Source organism: Crocuta crocuta, unplaced genomic scaffold (genome assembly GCF_008692635.1).
Source record: "Crocuta crocuta isolate KB4526 unplaced genomic scaffold, BGI_CrCroc_1.0 scaffold296, whole genome shotgun sequence".
Taxonomy (NCBI): Eukaryota; Metazoa; Chordata; class Mammalia; order Carnivora; family Hyaenidae; genus Crocuta; species Crocuta crocuta.
This window is the reverse complement of record NW_027530504.1, coordinates 440,441-458,867: the sequence shown is the minus strand read 5'-3', so window position 1 is coordinate 458,867 and position 18,427 is coordinate 440,441. Positions and strand designations below refer to the sequence as shown.

General features: G+C 43.1%; 1 protein-coding gene across 3 annotated transcripts in view; it reads left to right on the top strand.

The window, feature by feature from the left end:
* Positions 1-17,610, top strand: part of CNBP (CCHC-type zinc finger nucleic acid binding protein) — a 363,505-nt gene extending 345,895 nt beyond the window's left edge. Inside the window, exons 1-5 of one of the 3 annotated variants that reach the window (XM_077766857.1) lie at positions 8,481-8,598; positions 14,639-14,755; positions 14,875-14,967; positions 15,151-15,349; positions 16,521-17,610. In XM_077766857.1, the coding sequence (XP_077622983.1) occupies positions 8,568-8,598; positions 14,639-14,755; positions 14,875-14,967; positions 15,151-15,349; positions 16,521-16,638 (558 nt within the window). In that variant the 5' untranslated portion in view covers positions 8,481-8,567 and the 3' untranslated portion in view covers positions 16,639-17,610. Of the gene's footprint in view, positions 1-8,480; positions 8,599-14,634; positions 14,777-14,874; positions 14,968-15,150; positions 15,350-16,520 lie in introns of those variants that run through there. The other 2 variants (XM_077766856.1, XM_077766858.1) reach the window with 2 other exon arrangements.
* Positions 17,611-18,427: the final 817 nt, after the last annotated feature.

The window sequence follows — 18,427 nt, the reverse complement described above, 5'->3', positions numbered from 1 at the left end:
TAAGTCAATATTTCTTTTTTTTAATTTAAATCCAAGTTAGGTAACATATAGTGTGATAATGATATATATATATGAAACATCTTCTGTATCCATTCCTCCATTGATAGACATTTGGGTTCTTTCCATACTTTGGCTATTGTTGATAACGCTGCTATAAACATTGGGGTGCATGTGCCCCTTCAAATCAGCATTTTTGTATCCTTTGGATAAATACCTAATAGTGCAAATGCTGGGTCATAGGGTAGTTCTATTTTTAATTTTTTGAGGAACCTCCATCCCGTTTTCCAGAGCGGCCGCACCAGTTTGCATTCCCACCAGCCGTGCAAGAGAGCCTCTTTCTCTGCATCATCGCGAACATCTCTTATTGCCTGAGTTGTTAATATTAGCCTTTCTGACAGGTGTGAGGTGGTATCTCATTGTAGTTTTGATTTGTCTTTCCCTGATGATGAGTGATGTTGAGCATCTTTTCATGTGTCTGTTAGCCGCCTGGATGTCTCCTTTGGAAACGTGTCTATTTATGTCTTCTGCCCATTTCTTCACTGGATTATTTGTGATTTGGGTGTTGAGTTTGGTAAGTTCTTTATAGAGTTTTGGATACTGATCCTTTATCTGATATGTCATTTGCAAATATCTGCTCCCATTCTGTAGGTTGCCTTTTAGTTTTGTTGATTGTTTCCTTTGCAGTGCAGAAGCTTTTTATCTTGATGACGTCCTAATATTTCATTTTTCTTTTGTTTCCATTGCCTTTGGAGACATGTCAAGGAAGAAGTTGTTGCAGCCAAGGTCAAAGAGGTTGTTGCCTGTTTCCTTCCCTAGGATTTTGATGACTTCCTGTCTTACATTTAGGTCTTCCAGCCATTTTGAGTTTGTCTGTGTGTGGTGTGAGAAAGTGTCCAGGCTCAGGCCTCTGCGTGTCGCTGTCCAGTTTTCCCAACACCATTTGCTGAAGAGACTGTCTTTTTTCCATTGGATACTCTTTCCTGCTTTGTCAAAGATGACTTGACCATACAGTTAGGGGCACATTTCTGGGTTCTCTATTCTGTTTCATTGATCTATCTGTTTTTGTGCTAGTACCATACTGTATTGATGACTACAGCTTTGTAATACAGCTTGAAGTCCGCGAATGTGATGCCTCCTGCTTTGGTTTTTCTTTTTCAACATTACTTTGGCTATTTGGGGTCTTTTCTGATTCCATACAAATTTTATATGTTCTACCTCTGTGAAGAATGCTGGTGTTGGGGAGGGGCGCCTGGGTGGCTCAGTCGGTTAAGCGTCTGACTTCGGCTCAGGTCATGATCTCACGGTTTGTGGGTTTGAGCCCCGCATCAGGCTTTGTGCTAACAGCTAGCTCAGAGCCTGGAGCCTGCTTCAGATTCTGTGTCTCCCTCTCTCTCTGACCCTCCCCTGCTCATGCTGTCTCTATCTCTCTCTCAAAAACAAATAAAATGTTTAAAAAAAAAAAAAAGAATGCTGGTGTTGGGGGAGCCTGGGTGGCTCAGTCGGTTAAGCATCCGACTTCAGCTCAGGTCATGATCTCATGGTTCATGGGTTCGAGCCCCGCATCGGGCTCTGTGCTGACAGCTCAGAGCCTGGAGCCTGTTTCAGATTCTGTGTCTCCCTCTCTCTCTGACCCTCCCCTGCTCACACTGTCTCCCTCTCTCTCTCAGAAATAAATAAAACATTAAAAATTTTTAAAAAAGAATACTGTGTTATTTTGATAGGGATTTCACTGAATACGTAGGCTGCTTTGGGTGGTATTGACATTTTAACAATATTTGTTCTTCCAACCTATGAGCATGGAAAATCTTTCCAGTTTGTGGTGCCTTCTTCAATTTCTTTCATAAACTTTCTACAGTCTTCAGTATACAGATTTTTCACCTCTTTGCTTAGGTTTATTCCTAGGTATTTTACGGGTTTTGGTGCAATTGTAAATGGGGTCAATTCCTTGATTTCTCTTTCTGCTGCTTCATTATTGGTGTGTAGGAATGCAACTGATTTCTGTACATTGATTTTATATCCTGTGACTTTGCTGAATTCATGTATCAGTTCTAGCAGGTTTTTTCGGTGGAGTCTTTTGAGTTTTCCACATAGCATATCATGTCATCTGCAAAGAAGTCAGACTTCCTCCTTCCTGATTTGGATGTCTAAAGTCAATGTTTCTTATATTGAAGTCTGAGTACATTTCTCAAGGTTTAGAAATTGATTATTCATCCTTCTCAAACTCACCAATGATTACTTTATAAATAAGAATAGCCATTTGTGTTAATTTCCAAAGAAAAAGGCTGCAGACACATGGTACAAGTGTGCAGTATTAGATCTGGGCTCTCCTTCTCCTACCACTATTGCAGTTACTTGAAATTTTTAAAATGTTTTTAACATTTATTCACTTTTCTGAGGTGGGAGGAGAGAGGGAGGGAGACACAGAATCCGAAGCAGGCTCCAGGCTCTGAACTGTCAGCACAGAGCCTGACACGGGGCTCAAACCTACAAGCGGTGAGATCATGACCTGAGCCCAAATCCGACGCTTAACCGACTGAGGCCCCCCCCCAGGCACACCTGAAGTTACTTGAATTAACCAGGTCACGAGCAGAGCTAACAGCTCCTTCGGGCTGTCAGTCACTCAGTCGGGAGAGCTTGAGAGACTCTTGATCTCAGGGTCATGAGTTTGGACCCCATGTTAAGGGCAGAGATGACTTAAATAAATATACTTTAAAAAAATGCCCTAACAGCTCCTTCCTTATGAGATGTGCCTTGCATTCTGGTTTGTTCATGTTAAAAACATCAGTTCTTTTGGGAACTTGTAGGAATCCTGAGTAACTCTCTAGGTCTCTTTTTCTCATTTAGTATATGTGCTGCCGAAGCGAGCACCTCTTTTTCTCATTTAAATGCGGGGATTAAATGAAATATTCTGAGATCAGGCTAAATAGTCTTCTAGATGTTAGATTCTAATTCACCCAAATCTATAGTACTTCTTTTTCAATTTAATTTAGAAAAGTCTGTTACAGTACTTTTGTAGATTATGGGACGCAAGTGATCAAATTTATAATGCTCTCTCAAAAAACAACTGAAGACATTTTGTAAACTACTTAGAAAGCATGTAAACACTGTTATTTTGCTATTCACTACGTATTTCAAGATTTAACTAAATAATGAAAAGATGAAGTTACTTTTTTTAATGAATGCAACTGCTTTTAAGAAAAAAATGGGTTGGGGGCGCCCGGGTGCCTTAGTCGGGTAAGCGTCCGACTTTCGCTCAGGTCATGATCTCGCGGTTCGTGGGTTCGAGCCCCGCGTCGGGCTCTGTGCTGATTGCCAGCTCAGAGCCTGGAGCCTGTTTCAGAGTCTGTGACTCCCTCTCTCTCTGACCCTCCCCTGCTCACGCTGTCTCTCTCTCTCTCTCCTAGAACTAAATAAAACATTAAAAAAATTTTAAATATAAAAAAAGAAAAAATGGGTTGGTTTCACGTTGAACCTTTAAAAATCATTTGCAAATAGAGTTTGTCTCTTGCCAGTTATTTTGCAGAAATAGAGAGAAGTTCAACTCAAGGTCACAGGGGAGGAAGCCAAATGATGGAATGCTCACTCAATTAGTAGCCAGTGTCTCATATTTCCCTTACCACCAGTTAATATTCTCGATACTGTCGCTTTAAGGAGTCAATGGGAAATTGTAGGATTAGGTTTCAATCACAGCTGGGAGGCGGGGGAAGCTTTGTGTTTAGGCACTTAGGTTGCCTTGGTTTGAAGCCTGCACTGTCATTTATTCACTCTCTGACCTTTGGCAGAATACTTCAGTTCTCTGGAATTTTATTTCCCCATGGGGATAATAAAAGTACTTAGCTCATAGAGGTTTTGTGTAAACTTAAAAAGATTATAAACAATGACTGGCATATAATAAGCACTCAATAACAATAACAAAAAATAATGGATATAACACTTTAATAGTAATTATGCCAGGCCCTTTTTAAAGAACTTTATAGGGGCGCCTTGGGGGCTCAGTCGGTTAAGCATCCGACTTGGGCTCAGGTCATGATCTCACGGTTTGTGATTTCGAGCCCCACATTGGGTTCCAGGCTGACAGCTCAGAGCCTGGGACCTGCTTCTGATGCTGTGTCTCCTCTCTGCCCCCACCCCAGCTCACGTTCTGTCTCTCCCTGTCTCTCAAAATTAAATATTCCTTAAAAAAAAAAAACTTTATATACATGATTACCTAGTGTTAGTATAACTGATTCCTGTTCCAGGATTTAGCTTAATAAACTATGTTCTAGCTGCAGGAGCAGACAAGAGAGGAGAAAACGGTATATGCTCCTTAACCTTAGTTGCATACTTTCCAGGTCAAGTCACGAGACAACTTCCCCGCAGGCAGAGAAAACAAGACATCGCAGGTTTAGAAAGATATATGCGATATCATCTCCATTTAACAGCAGGATTTAAGGCATGTCCTGTACAGTTGGGCATCTTAGCGGAAATTAAGAGTTGGCAGGTGTTGCTGCTCTACTCGTACTCATTTGAAGGCATCCTGAATCATGCTGAATCACAGCATTTTAGCTCGTCCTGCCTCAGGGTACTTAATACTTTCTTACGGCTTTTTTCATCTTGCAAGATCTTCAAGGGCAAGGCTTGCGTCTGAACTGGTCACCTTCCTAACAGCCTGCTGGGCATAATAGTGTTGAGGAGACCCAACACTGGAAGGGAGGAGGGGGGGACACATTTCCAGGGGAAGGAAATGTTATAGGAGACTCTTTGTATATGGTTGGCAGTTCATCTTTTGAGTGGGCTGGCTTTTTCCTTTCTTCTCTTAAAACATCTCTAGCGAAACAGGTGTACCCAAGGGCATATCCAGACAACACAAGCTACTGTAGTTCAATTTCATCATAGACCTCTGGAGACAGAATGCCTCGTGATCAGTCTGGCTTTGTTAATAATAATAGTGATTACAGAAAGCTGGACACCGGGTAGAGAAGAGCCATTACCTGTTACCACTCCTAGAGCCCAGCGAGTGACAAAGACCACATGATGTTTCCATTCCTTCCACTTAAGTCTTTTGAAACCTACAGAAGAACGTTATGTTCACTATCTATTTCACACCCACCCTCATTTTCCTTTTCACGTTAGGAACTTTCTGTCCTTGGTCTATAATAAATATCAAACATTTTATGTAGCATTGTGGTTGGGGTGATAAACAAAAATCAAGGCAAAAATACGAATTCACGGTTCCTCTGACAATGTAACTAGTCCTGGCCTGGTGTGGATGCTCCCAGGACGGACTTCCTCCATACAGCCTCTTGCTTGATACTGACTCACCGCTGCGGCTTAGGTAATCACTACTTAGGTGTCTGCAATTACCACACCAGTACTTACCTCAAGAGATTATACAGATTAATCAGCGAGGGAGGGGAAATCTATAAAGCTGTGTAAGCTTCTTGGTAGTAAAACTCTATAAGCACAAAACCCTGTTTTATTATGGTAACTGGTATGGCTCAATACATAATCTGCTGGGCGATTCAATCTTATTGGAAATGGGACCGTTTCGTCCTGAATTTTTAAATATTTTTGCTTTAACTGTCTTAGTTAAAAAAAAAAAAAAGCTTAAAAACCATCGGTCCCTGCAGTAGTTCATTCACCTTTGATCACTGCTACCGTGTACTGAGCACTACGTCGGGGACAATCTGCTAAATGCACTGCGATGAGTAAGTCCGCACCAGTGGATTTGAACCCAGGTTTAATGCCTGATTCTGAACACCCGGGCTCTTCTCCCCAGCGCCTCCTCATAAACATGATTTCCGAAGTCCTACAGCCTGGGGACTAGGGGGATTCAATGAGATGAAGCGAAGGGCAAAGAATAGTCTTCATAGCTACCCACCAAACTAATGCTACAAAGAAGGACCATTCATCACAGTTTTAACATCTCAACAGAGCTGTACAATTAATTTCAAAGAATAAGATGGTCACTAAAGGAAAGAAAATTTCCGGGCTATACCTAGATGGGCTGCCTACCAGCCCTGAGAAGCCTCTTAAGCTCAGTAGGAGGCGAGAGCTCACCTCAGGGCATTTAGAGCTCGAGAGACTGGGGACGCTTCCCTTCTCACCCCGTTTCTAACAGAAGCCCTTCCAAAATGGCCCACGAAATTCTCGAACATTTTAGCTCATACTCAGCAATGTAACTTGTGTTCATCTGGAGAAAGGATCTATGCCCACATCGCCGATCGTTTTTTGGAGAAGAGAGCGAATCTCAACCGGAGACCACTCGTGTGAACCTGACAGCCAGGCCAGGCGGCTCTCCTGGCGCTGCGTGTCGCCCCTTAGGTCGCAGCGAAGGTCACGCATCCGTGTGCTAGACAGTCACGAGGTGTGTGGCGAGGCAGGGGTCTCCGTGCCGTCCCTCCGCCGTCTTCCCACCCTCCCCAGGGGAGGTCCCTTAACTCGCCAGGTGCTTCCTGGGGAGAAAGGGGTGTTTGGGGGCCGGGGGTGGTGGTAGGTCTCTCAGAGGTGGACACAGCACGGCGTCCCAGGCTCCGCCTAGAAACCCAAGCAAGCCTCAGGGCCCGCGACCTCCAGCCACGGCAACTTCCATCACTTGGCGACCTGGCGGCCGGGGCGTTTCCCCAAACCGAGACGTGCGCGTCAGGAAAGGGGTCCCGGCCCCGGGAGCCAGAACGACCCGAAGGCCTGGCGGCAGACGCTTTTTTCCGGGCCCCCACGTTAATCACAGCTATGGCACTGAGACCCGCCCCACGGACGTCCCGCGTCGCCGGCTGCCGCGAGGGATCCCGAGGCCGGGCCGGGGTCGCAAGCGGCCCGGGATCTNGAGCCAGCCCCGCTCGAGCCGTTCCGCACGTGGAGACCCGCTTTGGAACGACCAGGTTGCCCACATCGGGGTCTGGGGGGCTGCGTTACGGGCAAGGAGCCTGCTTGTCGCCACATGCTCGCCACATGGCCTCGGTCACAGGGCGCTTCCAGAGGAAGTGACCGCGTCTGCGGCCGGGGGCCTGCAGGGACGGGCCCCGCTCCTGCTCCGCGACTCGGCGAGCGCGGGCCGGGCCTTCGGAAAGACGCACGGGGCGAGGCCCGGCGTCCGCAGGGCTTTTTACTTCTGTCGCGGTGACCGGAGAGTAATTTACATCCTCCTCGTACACGGTGTTTTTTTTTCTTTTAAGGTTTTCCTCCTTTCCCGTCGTTTGACCCAATTTTTTGAGGGAAACGTAATCAGTTAATTTCAGCCTGGAGGAGTTCTCTTAAATTAAGATGGCAACTTTGTTATGCTCCTGCTCAAGCGCTGTAAATTGAATGTACGGTTTTGAGGATTTTGAAGAGAAAATAGGAGATGAAGTTCCTACCCTTTAGGCTCCCCCTCCTCCCGGCAAAGCAGGCGTTCTCTTTCTTTTCTTTTTTTTTTTTTAATTTTTTAATGTTTTATTTATTTCTGAGAGAAGAGAGACAGCGTGAGCAGGGGAGGGTCAGAGAGAGAGGGAGACACAAAACCTGAAACAGGCCTCAAGCTCTGAGCCGTCAGCACAGCACCCGACGGGGCTCGAACCCACGGAGGTGAGATCATGACCTGAGCTGAAGTCGGAGGCTTAACCGACTGAGCCCCCCAGGCGCCCCGAAGCAGTCATTTTCAAACGCTTCCTTAAAAATTGCGCCCATCACGGTTTAATCATCCCTTACAAATGCCACGTACTTAGGTGTGTGCTCTGTTTAGCTTGTTGAGCCTGACTCTTGTCTACAAGGAGCTCTCTCGTACTGGAATATAAAAGGAATAATTTTCTAGTCTCAAGGGCTGAATTCAGGACATAAAAGTTTTTCCAAATTGCAACTCTTGGCAGCGGTTTTGTTTTTAAATTTTTTTTAAACCTAACTGTATGGTTAGGTGTATGTTTGTGTACTTATCTGCATATGTCACATTAGAAAACTTGGATGAGTCTTAGCAACCCAAAGGTCCACGTTTTCGTATTTGATAATGAGAGGTAATGTGGAGTCACTCAAACCAATGTGGAGTCTCTGTAAAATACTTTGAGCCAAATCAATGAAAGAGCAAAGGGCATTTACTACACGAGCATTTGAACAACTGGAACAGGCAGAGTGATCTCTTTAAGTTTTATAAATGGCTTTTGTAAATGGTTATATGTTTGGATTACTTTTACTCTTTTTAAATTTGATAAAAATACCTGGTACCTACATGGGAAGTTAACACAGTGCTTAAGAGCAATAGAACCACACTTTCGACTAATTGGAACGATTGGTCTGTTGGCTAAGAACTTGACCGCAAGAGAGATTGGCCTTTTTTCTTCTTTTTTTTTTTTTCTTTTTTCTTTTCCTTTTTGCAGGAGTGAGGGTTAAAAAATTGTTGGCTTCTTTCCTCTTCCTAGCCTCCTGACAGTAAGTGGAGAGCCAGAAGACCGATGCCAAGGCCTCCTGGCCTGCTATGTGGAGAATGCTCTTTCCCCACTGTCTCACTGCGTAGAAGTGTTCCGGCAGTGCCCGGTGCTGCTGCAGTGAGGGCGCGCTGTTGAGAATGCCAGTAAACCGTGCGCCAGTTTTATGTTGTAAAAAACTGCCGGAATACTAAAATGAGAGCTTGTGGCCACGAAAATACAAGTTGTAAGTAGAACCTATTAATCACTGTGACACAGCAATCACCTGGAGTGGCTCCGTAATCACAAACAAGGCTATTAACTAGGGAAGTCAGGTTGCCAGTCTTGGGATCTGCAGTGACACTCCTAAGTTCTACTACAAAGAAGATTAAGAAACTCTTATCATGGCTTAAAACTGAGAAAAGCTATGTGATGATATGCTGTGAGTAAATGTGTGTGTGGCTGTGGATTCTTAAAGAGTTATCAGTTCTAGTTTTGACTTCTCTTAAGAGAAATACAGAAAACAAATACTATTTGTACTAAAATTGACATGTTTTATATGGTCTCAGATTTTCAGCTTCCCTGTGACTTATATGGGAACAAGAATACATAACTTGTAGGGTTGTAAGACTTGTAGATAATAATACGTTTATTTTATTTTTTTTAAATTTTTTTTAAATTTTTTAAAAATGTTTTTTTATTCTAGGAGAGAGAGAGAAAGCGTGAGCAGGGGAGGGTCAGAGAGAGAGGGAGTCACAGACTCTGAAACAGACTCCAGGCTCCGAGCTGTCAGCACAGAGCCCGACGCGGGGCTCGAACCCACGAACCGCGAGATCATGACCTAAGCGAAAGTCGGACGCTTAACCAACTAAGCCACCCGGGTGCCCCGATAATAATACGTTTATTAACCTTTGAGCCATAGCAGATATCTTGCTTTTAAAACCTCCAAACCCCTTGTGTAGTCAGAGCAGTAACCGGGATAAGAACCCAGAGTCGCTCCCGCTGTTGCACTCTGGTCTCCATTATTCTGGCCAGAATGCAGGTAATGCACAGTGTAACTTGCTTTCTAACTTTCTGAGTTTATTTATTAAAACGTATTTATTAACAGTCTGAAATGTTGCAGTACCATGTTGGAACACTAAACCAGTTTATTAGAGTGTAATGATGAATGAGTACATTCTGGGGGACAAAAGCTTTCCCCTGGTCTGGATGCACTAGAGATACATGCATGAGTCCAGGATAATCCTAAACGTGAGGGAAATAACTAGAGATACCGAAAATGTGCATATATACAGGTATGTTAGGAAAGCCATATAAAACAGGATAGCCAGATCCCCATCGTACCTTGCTACTGTCCCTCTTTCCCGCCCCCCCCCACTGCCTATCACATATTTTTACATTAAAAAAATTTTTTAGAGAAAGAGAGTATGAATGGGGGGAGGGTCAGAGAGAGGGAGGGAGACAGAATCTGAATCTGTGCTGACAGCTCAGAGCCTACGCTGGGGCTTGAACTCAAGAACCGTGAGATCATGACCTGAGCAGAAGTCGGACACTTAACCGACTGAGCCATCCAGGTGCCCCACCTATCACCTATTTTAAATGTATTTATAGAGAGAGTTAGGGTCTTTTATTCATTGGAACTCACTGTTAGTCTTGACCGTGTACTGTTAAGATTTAAGTCATCACTTGGCTTTGTTCTTAGTATCAAAAAAGGGGAACAATTACATTGATGAAGACAAGTTAGAATAACAGTATTTTCGTACCAGTTCTCAGATTTAAACCTAGATGAGTGTGAAATCTGTAAAATAGACCTCTTAGTTACATGTGAACTTTCAGTGAATTTTGAATCTTTTCAAGCGGTATCTTGACTGCCTTATTTATCCCTCCTGCTGCCTGGCATGCTCTGTGCTCCTACGCATCTTTAAGAGTGGTTTGTGGCATGAAAATTTGATAAAGTGGAAACATAACTGATTTCTGTTGTTGGAAATGTGAAGTCACTTGGCATTCACCCATTTTTCTTAGCTCTTCTCCATTCTGAGGAAGTAGACTAGGAGATGGGAAACTTGATGATCTAAGCACAGTTGGCCCTGTCGGAAGTCAGCTCTGGAGGCGTGGCGCTGAGTTCGAATCCACCTGTAAGCAATCTAACTTAATTGGAGGAAGAACAGGAAGGAAGGAATAACTGTGTAGACAGAGAACTTAAACCCTTAAAAGTCTTTTTAAAATTGAACATCGGTTAAGCACAGGGCACCTGGTAACAATTCTCATCACAGATGAGTTTTACCATCTTTTCCTAATACAGACAGACATCAAATTTCTGAGGTAACACAACGGGTGGTTAAACTGGGTTCAGTTGTCAACGCAGGCTTACCTGTGGTCCCCAAGGCTGTTTACCGTGTGAAGATAATGTAGGTGTAGATATCTTAACAGTGATTTTTAGCACCAAAAGAAAGAAAACACACGCTCTCGTTCTGCCTGGCAACAGTGAAAATACAGCATTTTGTCTTTTAAATTTGTAGGTAACGTTTTGTAGCATGCCATAAAATATTCCTGAGGTCTGGTTGATTGAATTCTTGGAGTAATAGGATTTTGTTAATCTGAAATAAGCATTCGTGAATTTAGAGTGATAGTTCATCCCTAACGATTACATAATTTAAAAATACGTTGTTACTTTATTTTTTTAAATGTTTTTATTTATTTCTGAGAGAGAGCATGAGCAGAGGAGGGTCAGAGAGAGAGGGAGATACAGAATCTGAAGCAGCTCCAGGCTCTGAGCTGTCAGCACAGAGCCCGACGGGGGGCTCAAACCCACGAACCATGAGACCATGACCTGAGCCGAAGTCGGACGCTTAACTGACTGAGCCCCCCAGGCGCCCCAATACGTTGTTACTTTAAATTGATGGTGCGGGAACTCCTGTGATAGCGAGAACTTAGGTGTTTTACTGTAAGTACTTGGCTACATGGGATTGGGTCTGTACGAAAAGCCGTTTGTTTCATTCAACAAATGACTATTAGTTGCCCCCAAGCAGTTAAAATACTGAGTATAACTGCTACTAAAAGGATAATTAGATGGGGTGTTGTGATGATTGAAAGGTGAATTGCTTGGTCTCGGTCTCTGCCCTCAAGGAATATGGGAAGCAGCAGTATGGCGGCGGCGGTGGCAGTTGTCGTCGTGTCGTTGTCAGGCAGATCCTAACAAAGTACCCTGGGTTTAACCAGGAAGGAGGGTTCCAAGCTGGGAGATGTGGTCAGATTCTTTTATAAGAGTTGGCATTTGAGCTGGCCCTTGAAGGTTGGAAAAGGTTGTGACAGGTGGAGGGGGCGGAGGCAGGACAGTGCTGCAGAATTGCAGCCAAGAGCAGTCATGGGCCGTGAGGGTCACAGCCATAATTCTCCACTCGCTCTTCCCTTACTGCGGCTCCTTTTCATGGGGAACAGCATACAGTTCTCGAAAGAACTTTTAATGCCATACATTTGGATATAAGATGGATATCAGGGTGGGGACCTGCTTCTAGGGTAAGCGGGTGGCTCTAAAATGTAGTGGGAGTAGGTTGGTTTAATGTTTGTGAAGAGACCACGTATCACAAGGGACGCATTGGGAATGCAGAACAGCTGATTGGCTGACTGCCTTGACCAAAGGAGGGAGAAGGCAGATTGCTTCCACCCTACCTAAGCCTGCTGTGAAGACCTTTAAAAAAGCCTGTGGCCTACTGATGATGGGTCTTTGGGATGTTAATGAAGTTAATGTTTCTTCTACTTTTAAGATTTAGTATTTTGTTAAGCCTTAATTTAACTCCAGTAAACAAAGTTAATGGCAAAACAAATATTTAAAACTAGTTACATGTATACAGTTGCACATGTTTTATGGAATATTTTAATTACTGTCTAAATGGAGAAATACCTTGATCCCTAAGTAATTTGTGGTTGATACAGAAATGATCATATTTTAACCGACTTTCAATTAGGAATTAGGGTAGGACAAAGTAGAGCTGAGTGTTAATCTTTTAATGTTATTTTAGTTAACTGTCTTCTTTTCCAGAAGTACTTTTCCTATGGTCTCTTTTTTCCTTTAATCTGTTTTGGATCTGGGTACCATGAAAAGAGATAAGGCAAAGTGGAGAAACAGTTCAGGAAAAATCTACATGTCAATCAATTCTTTTTTTTTAATTTTTTTTTAATTTTTATTTATTTTTGAGAGAGAGAGCATGAGCAGGGGAGGGTCAGAGAGAGAGAGGGAGACACAGACTCTGAAACAGGCTCCAGGCTCTGAGCTAGTTGTCAGCACAGAGCCCGATGCGGGGCTCGAACCCACAAACCGTGAGATCATGACCTGAGCTGAAGTCGGGCACTTAACTGAGCCACCCAGGCTCCCCAAATAAATCAATTCTTAAGTAGTTTTTTAAACTGATATTTCTACGCTGAAAGTGAACCTAAAATTTTACCTGTTGACTTCATTCCACTGGTAAACATATGATTCATTATAATGCATTTCCTGTGTATTCTATTATGAAATAAACCAGATCCTTTTAAAGTAGCAGTCTAAAGGGGAGATTATCTGGAACAATCATTTCTTTATTAGCATTGGAAATATATAGTGTGTTGAATGTATTGGATTGTCATTGTCTAATAAAAGACCAGCATCTTTAAAAAGACTTGTCATATTCCCTCAATTGCCAATTAAAAGGTCATGATCATTTCTCTGCAAAGAACTCATTGGCAGCAGTAGTTAAATGTCCTCAGAGTGGTCTGGCTGTAAACTGGAGAAGATCCAAAATGAAAATGGGGCTGGAGAGGAGGATGAGGTACCATAAGCAGCTCTTTTCTGTGATCTTTTTATTTTATATCCTAACTATTCTCTCTGGTGGAAACCAGGACCTCACATGATTTTGAAGGCTAATACCAGTATGAGAAAGCAAATGTAATCTCAGATTTTCCAATGGCTGTTTTCTTCTGGCTCGAAATGTACATTATGCCTCTGAAACCACTAATGCTTAAGTAGTCCATGCAGCTCCCCACCTGTCCATCCCCTCTCCCTGTTTTGGTAATGTGTTCATAATGGCAAGTGGCAAGAATTGATAGCAGGATCCCTTTGAAAACTTATCCTGAATCTGATTGCAGAGACTTGGGATAAGTATTGAATTCTTTTGAATATTTGACAATGGAAACTTTTGAAACTGAACTTTAGTTTAATTTTTATACTAGATTCTCTATAACTTAATGATGAACCAGTTAAAGAATGGGGGGAGGCTTTACCATTTTACTGTCATTTGAGTTTCCGTGCTGTGGTTGGTCTGGGTAATTACACTGTCCGATCAGTCTTACTCAGTTGAAACGGTATGCTTCTGTAGATCATGGTCCTTTACGGTTGGCTTTGAGAGGATAGTTAAAAAAAAACCTTTGTATACCATGGCTTGACACTGGAAATAAGGATAAAAATGTTCAGATGTGGAAGTGTGAAAATGTTATTACATTGTTTTGAGCTTTTTTCTTTCTTTTTTTCTGAGGAGTTTGTCCTGCAACATTCCATTCTTTTCCATTCTGTTCCAGGAATAGCCCCTGTTTATTTTTAGATTGTTACATAAGAGGTATAAAATCCATTTGCTTTAGTGGGAGTTTTGCCCTTTTTTGTCAAAAAAAAAAAAAGCACCTAATAAAGGACTCTATTGTGAAATTCCAAGTAGCGTTGTTTTAAATGTAAAACTATAGAAAAATTAGGAAAGGAGAGAATAGGAGAGAGAAAAAAGTGGTCCCAGTGCTTTAGGTGCTGTTAGCACTGTGGTGTGCCTTTTTGTTTTTCTAGTATTTTTAAAGTACAGTCCTCTCTAGGGATAAAACTTGTGTCCTGCGTTTCTTCTAACATGTCTGCTCCGAAGAGTCAGCACGCAAGTGCTGCAGTATAATGAGGTGTTAGATGCTGAAGTTAGAGAGAGAAACTGCTTTTCTTTACCCCTCACTTTGAATCCATATGATAATGGATGTTCATTGATATTAACCATATAAATTTGATCACCCCATCAATAACTGAATTAACATTTGTATTAATCTATATATGTATAATCCTAATGGTTTTAAAGATCAAGAATAATATAAAATACGTGTTTACGTTTTTTTCCCGCTTTTACTGTATTTCACAATAGGTTTAGAATGCAGTCGGATGGTTGTTCTCGTAACCAATATATATTCTGGTTTCTTCCCCCAGAATAATGATCCAAAAATACACTAAAAGAACAATAAAAGCTAAATGTAATTTCAAGTGGGTTAACACTATCATTTTTTATATTTTGAAGATCTAACTGCAGCCATGAGCAGCAATGAGTGTTTCAAGTGTGGACGATCTGGCCACTGGGCCCGGGAGTGCCCTACTGGTGGAGGCCGTGGTCGTGGAATGAGAAGCCGTGGCAGAGGTGGTTTTACCTCGGATAGAGGTATTTTTGTCGAATAAAAAATTTTGAAGTACTTCAGTATTTCTTAGTATCAAGACTGGTCTAATTAGCCAAATTCTTTTTGTTTCTGCCCCAAATAGGTTTCCAGTTTGTTTCCTCATCTCTTCCAGACATCTGTTATCGCTGTGGTGAGTCTGGTCATCTTGCCAAGGATTGTGATCTTCAAGAGGATGGTGAGTATTTAACACTTCCTTTTCATATCCTTCTAGAACTTGGGGAGGTGAGGATGTACTACTACTGCACGTAGCATTGGAAGGGACTTTCTACATTTGAGATTGTGTATTGTATGACTTAAAGCAGCAGCCCTGTGTAAAGGTTTTATAGTCTCCGTCTGCCTCTTTTCCGTACTGTTGAAGCCTGCTACAACTGCGGTAGAGGGGGCCACATCGCCAAGGACTGCAAGGAGCCCAAGAGAGAGCGAGAGCAGTGCTGCTACAACTGCGGCAAGCCAGGCCACCTGGCTCGTGACTGTGACCATGCTGATGAGCAGAAGTGCTATTCCTGTGGAGAGTTTGGACACATTCAAAAAGACTGCACCAAAGTGAAGTGCTATAGGTGAGTTGTCAGGGTGTTGCGATGGGAAGCTCGTTGCAGAGAGGGCTTTACGAGGAAGTTAGCCCTACGTGGAAGGACCTTGTGGACCAGTACAGTCAGGGAAAGTTGGTTGTGGCCGGATGAGACTGATTTTCCGCGTGCGTAGCCAGCAGCCTGTCTGTACGTTAGCCACTGCTCTACCTTGATAATTTATGGCTTATGGATACTGGACAACTTTAACGTGTTTGTGAGGGTGGGGGGCAGAGAGACGGGAGAGAGTAAAACCCCAGGCAGGGCTCACACTGTCGCACACAGCCCGATGGTGGGCTTCAAATCCTGAATCGTGGGATGATGACCTGAGCCAAAGTCAGACGCTTAACCAGCTGAGCCACCAAGGCGCCCCCCCATCCCATCCACAGATCTTTTGTCCTGCAACCCAAAAACTTTGTGGATGTGATGTAATAATATATATGTATTTAACATGTAAATATTTGGTAAGTTTTGATATGCACGTACCAGTGAGATCTTAGGGATTGATTTATATAAAGGTATAACATCTCGGGGCACCTGGACGGCTCACTTGGTGGCGCGTGCGACTCTTGATTTGGGAGGTCGTGAGTATGAGCCCCATGCTGGATGTAGAGGTTACTAAAATAAAACTTTTAACAAAGGGGGAGGGCACCTGGGGGGCTCAGTCCGTTAAGCATCCGACTTTGGCTCGGGTCATGATCTCGCAGTCTGTGCGTTTGAGTCCTGCATCAGGCTGTGTGCTGACAGCTCAGAGCCTGGAGCTGCTTCAGATTCTGTGTCTCCCTCGCTCTCTGCCCCTCCCCCACTTCTGCTCTGTCTCTCAAAAATAAATAAATGTAAAAAACCCAACCCAACATAACAGCAGTTTGCCCAGGGTTGCTGTTGTTTTGGTTTTGATACTGGTGGGTCTCTTACAGTAGAAATTTTGATTTTAATGGCTTAGGCTGCACAATTGTGTACCTTGTTCTCTGATTCCTCCTTCCTGCTCCTGGTTTAGAAGTTAATCAGAGTGTCTCAAGGGGGGAAAATGTGTTCCTTCTTTTTTTACTGCTTTTTGTTCTGCAATTAACTACTGGTTCAGTATAGTTTTGTGTTTTCTGAGCACATTGTGAAAAGTATCTTTAATCTCTTTCTCCCCCTTTTTTTCTTTTTGGTTTCGTAGGTGTGGTGAAACTGGTCACGTAGCCATCAACTGCAGCAAGACAAGTGAAGTCAACTGTTACCGCTGTGGCGAGTCAGGGCACCTTGCACGGGAATGCACGATTGAAGCCACAGCTTAATTATTTTCCTTTGTCGCCCCTCCTTTTTCTGATTGATGGTTGTATTATTTTCTCTGAATCCTCTTCACTGGCCAAAGGTTGGCAGATAGAGGCTACTCCCAGGCCAGTGAGCTTTACTTGCCGTGTAAAAGGAGGAAAGGGGTGGAAAAAAATCGACTTTCTGCATTTAACTACAAAAAAAAAGTTTATGTTTAGTTTGGTAGAGGTGTTATGTATAATGCTTTGTTAAAGAACCCCCTTTCCGCGCCACTGGTGAATAGGGATTGATGAATGGGAAGAGTTGAGTCAGACCAGTAAGCCCGTTCTGGGTTTCTTGGATATGTTCCCGTGTAGGAGGTAAAACCAATTCTGGAAGTATCTATGAGCTTCCGTAAATAACTTTAATTTTAGCATAATGATGGCCTTGGATTGTCTGACCTCAGTAGCTATTAAATAACATCAGGTAACATCTGTATCAGGCCCTACATAGAACATACAGTTGAGTGGGAGTAAACAAAATAAAAAGACAAACGTGTGTTAATGGCTGTGCGAGAAAAATCGGGATAAAGGCCTAACCAGGAACAACTTCATCGCAGCGTTGATGCTGCACATGCATAAGGTGATGACAAAGGTTTAGAACACATTTTTTTCAAAGACTAAATCTAAAACCCAGAGTAAACATCTAAGCTCAGAGTTAGCATAATTTGGAGTTATTCAGGAATTGCAGAGAAATGCATTTTCACAGAAATCAAGATGTTATTTTTGTATACTATATCACTTAGACAACTGTGTTTCATTTGCTGTAATCAGTTTTTAAAAGTCGGATGGAAAAAGCAACTGAAGTCCTAGAAACTAGAAATGTAATTTTAAACTATCCAATAAAGCTGGAGGAGGAAGGGGAGTTTGACTAAAGGTCTTTTTGTTGGTTCCAAATTTTCATTCATGTGTATAGTGCAAAATGCCATATTAAAGAGGGGATGTGGAGGACTCAAAGCTGACAGTTTGGACTTTTCTTTGTGTACTTAAGTCATGTCTTAGTAATGAGAAATCCCTATTAAGGAAGCATAGGCTTTAGATATATTGGTGTCCGTTCTGCAGGGATATAAAAATTTTAATGCTCCTTGTAACCCATTATGTTGCTGTACCTGAGCTCTGGTGTTCATTATCTTTTTTTTTTTTTTAATGTTTCTTATTTATTTCTGAGAGAGAGAGAGAGAGACGCTGCGTGAGCAGGGGAGGGTCAGAGAGAGAGGGAGACACAGAATCTGAAGCAGCTCCAGGCTCTGAGCTGTCCGCACAGAGCCCGATGCGGGGCTCGAACCCACCAAGCTGAGATCATGACCTGAGCCGAAGTCGGATGCTCAACTGACCGAGTCCCCCAGGCGCCCCATGGTGTTCATTCTGGATAGTTTCAGTGCCATTGTTTGTTTACTTTTGAGAGAGTGAGCAAATGGGGGAGGGGCAGAGAGGGAGACACAGAAGCCGAAGGAGGCTTCAGGCTCTGAGCTGTCAGCACAGAGCACCATGTGGGCCTTGAACCCACAAACCAGAGGTCATGACCTGGGCCAAAGTCAGACCCTCAACCAACTGAGCCACCCAGGCGCCCCCATTGTTCTGTTGTAGCATTTAATAGTTCTCCTGAGCTTCACAAGCATCTGAAACGTTAGATTGTTTTTCCTAGACTTTGATCTAGAGTTGAGACGGACCTTAGAAATCATTTGGTTTAATGAACTCACTTTATACATGATTTTGACTTGGTTGAAAAATGTACAGCTACCTAGAATCTACTCAGGGCTTCCCCCCCCCCCCC